The sequence below is a fragment of the Otolemur garnettii genome, unplaced genomic scaffold, assembly GCF_000181295.1.
Source record: "Otolemur garnettii isolate 467f Iridium unplaced genomic scaffold, OtoGar3 scaffold00145, whole genome shotgun sequence".
Taxonomy (NCBI): Eukaryota; Metazoa; Chordata; class Mammalia; order Primates; family Galagidae; genus Otolemur; species Otolemur garnettii.
The window spans coordinates 4,393,153-4,395,724 of record NW_003852540.1 but is presented as its reverse complement, the minus strand read 5'-3'; the positions used below and the strand labels follow the sequence as shown (position 1 = coordinate 4,395,724).

Here is a 2,572-nt window from a genome sequence, read left to right as displayed (position 1 = left end):
GGCAGGCGTGGCTGGTGGGCATGCAGCCAAGGGGCAGGTGGCGGCAGGGGATGGCCGACCCCTCTACTTTGGCAAGAGGCAGAATCCAGACACTCCAGGGAGAGAGCCTCCTCCTGCAGGCACCGTGGAGACCCAGTAGAAACTGGCTTGTCCTGGGCCCTCTCCTGTCCTTCCACCACAGAGCTTCAAGGCATAACCAGGGCCCTGGGAGGGAGCGTGAAGGATCCTGGGGGTATGTGGGGTCCTCTGGGGTGGGGTGGAGGACACAGGTCAGTCACTGAAGCACAGGCCACAGTTTTGAAGTGGTAGGTGCTACACAAAAGCCTCCCGGTTGGATGAACCGTTGATCTTGAGGAAAAGTTTGTCGTCCTCCCGCTTCTGCTGCAGCTGAGTCTGCAGCTGGCGCCGGTAGCAGATCAGGTAGAGGGGGAGGCAGAAGCCCAGCATGCTGATGACAAGCAGCCCCACGTTCACCTGCGGGCAGGGGCGGGGAGGGCATCATGGGTGGGCAGGGCCGAGGCTCCAGACCCTTAACTCAAGTTTGGGAAGGGGAGAAGGGCACGGGAGATGAGAAGCAAAAGCGAAACTGGAAGGTCCAAAACATCCCAGGGCCCATCCTTCCACATTCCAACATCAGAATTCTCAGTTCCCCACAGGCCACCCGGCAGCCCTCAGGGGCCTGGACTCATCTCAGACCTAATGGTCTGACTCTCCAGGGGTAGGGATGGGTTTGGGATAGGCCCATGGTACCTGGTCAAGAATCCCTGCCCTTGCAGGAGAGTCTGGGACTGGAACACTGTTCTATTTACCCTGAAACCAGGCCCAGCCAGGAATTCTCTTCTCCTGCCTGGCCACCATTCACAAGGGTACCCTGAATGGATCCTAACCTAAGTTCCCAAACTGCATGTCCTAAGGGCTCTGAAACCCCCTAAGTGATGTCTCCCAGCTCCCCATCAGCAGGTACCCAGGGCCCCCAGCCTTTCTTACCCACAGAGGATCTCCTTGGAGGGGACCCATCATGGCCAGAAACAGTGGCTGCTGCAGGAGGGCGAAGAGTGCACTGACCAGAGACTGCAGTCCCGTGAGGCTGCCGAACTGGGTAGAGGGGTACCTGTCGGGGCAATGAACACCCATCATAGCCATTGTCGTCCTCCTGGGCTCAGCCTGGCCCCAGGGGTCTGGCAGGACCCCAGGATGCACCTTTGGTGCCAGAGGAGGATGGGGTGCTGTCGTCTCAATTACTTTCCCCTGAGCAGCTCTGCAAAGTGTTTTCTTTCCCACCAGCCTGAGGCCCCAGACTCTGGGGACAGCCACCCCACCTAGATGTGCCTCAGGCCTATGAGTGTCTGGCCGAGCTGAGTGGAAAGTGTGGTGCCAGCAAGAGTCTAGCTTGGGAAACAGGCCCCAGGAGCAGGTTGGAGGCTGGACATGGCTCTGCTGCACCCTTATCCAGGGGAGCATTGTGTAATCACGGAAACTCAGCATCACAGCTCTCGTCTGATTCCCTCAGACCCTGCCAGGGCAGCCACCACTTCCTCCAGGCCTGGCACAGGCCAGGCAGAGGACAAACAGACCTGGGATGACCCCATGGGATGCTGTAGGAAGGGGAGAGAGTTCTGGGGTAAACCTTCACAGTCAGGCTTTGCTGCCCCAGAAGCAGGTATGGGCTCCCTGTATGGAATAAGCTGGTTTCACAGTTACAGACAGTAAATGATGGGTGGTAAGGTTCTAATTTGGGGGCCACGGCCCAAGCCAGAGAAAGAAGAACAACTGTGGTTCCTTATGGAGTTTTGGCCTCTTGGAAAGAGATGTACATTTCATTTTAGCCAGGGCCCAAGAAGGCTGTGGCCAGAACTGGGCCCTTTCAGGCTCTAGGTGAGGACTGTCTGCTACAGTCTGGGCTCAGTTACCCATGCTGCTGCCCCTGGTGAGGGCCATTTGAACTTCATCATTTAGCTACAGGCAGCTGGAACTCACCCCTGTCCTTCCCAGTGAGCAGCCAGGGCCCACCCCAGGACTCAGCTGAGCAGCCTGAGGCCATAATGAGCTGCATGGGGGCACTGACCCTGGCTACGGGAACTGACTTCGTGTTAAATGCCAAGGCTCGTGGGCACCCAACTGTTTGCCCACTGACCCAGCTCCCACCAGGTATGGCCTTCCCCTGATACACCCAAGCAGAAACTCTGCTACCTGTCCCCTGATGCAAACAGATGAACCCTGCTAGGGCCAGTGTCCCAGCCTTAAGGTCTCAGTCTCATCAGCAGCCTCCCTCAGCCCATCCTTACACCCTTGTCTACCAGACCACTTGCAGCTTCCAGAACTTACACAGCGGCATACAGGCCCCCGACAGCAGAGTGGATGAATCCTCGCACGATTGTATGCAGGATGAAGGAGATAATCTGAGGGAGGGAGAGCAAAGCCTGAGCAGAAGACCAGGAGGGGGCCTCACCTTGCCCCCCACCCTCCAGTGTCTGGGGCTGTAGGCCTCAGGAGCAGTGGCAGCCTAGAGTCAGCTCCTACTAGCTCTCCAGAGCTAACCGTTGAATTTTTTAGAAATTTTGCAAGCTGGTTG

At 57.5% G+C, this 2,572-nt stretch overlaps 1 protein-coding gene across 2 annotated transcripts in view; it reads right to left on the bottom strand.

Moving 5' to 3' along the window:
* Positions 1 to 6: 6 nt before the first annotated feature.
* The window catches only part of SLC43A2 (solute carrier family 43 member 2), a 43,458-nt gene continuing 40,892 nt past the window's right edge, over positions 7 to 2,572 (bottom strand). For both annotated transcript variants that reach the window (XM_012810916.2, XM_023518734.1), the window contains 3 exons: positions 2,326 to 2,399; positions 988 to 1,111; positions 7 to 474 (listed from right to left, as the gene is read on the bottom strand). In XM_012810916.2, coding sequence (XP_012666370.1) covers positions 313 to 474; positions 988 to 1,111; positions 2,326 to 2,399 — 360 coding nt within the window. In that variant the 3' untranslated portion in view covers positions 7 to 312. The remainder of the gene's footprint in view (positions 475 to 987; positions 1,112 to 2,325; positions 2,400 to 2,572) is intronic.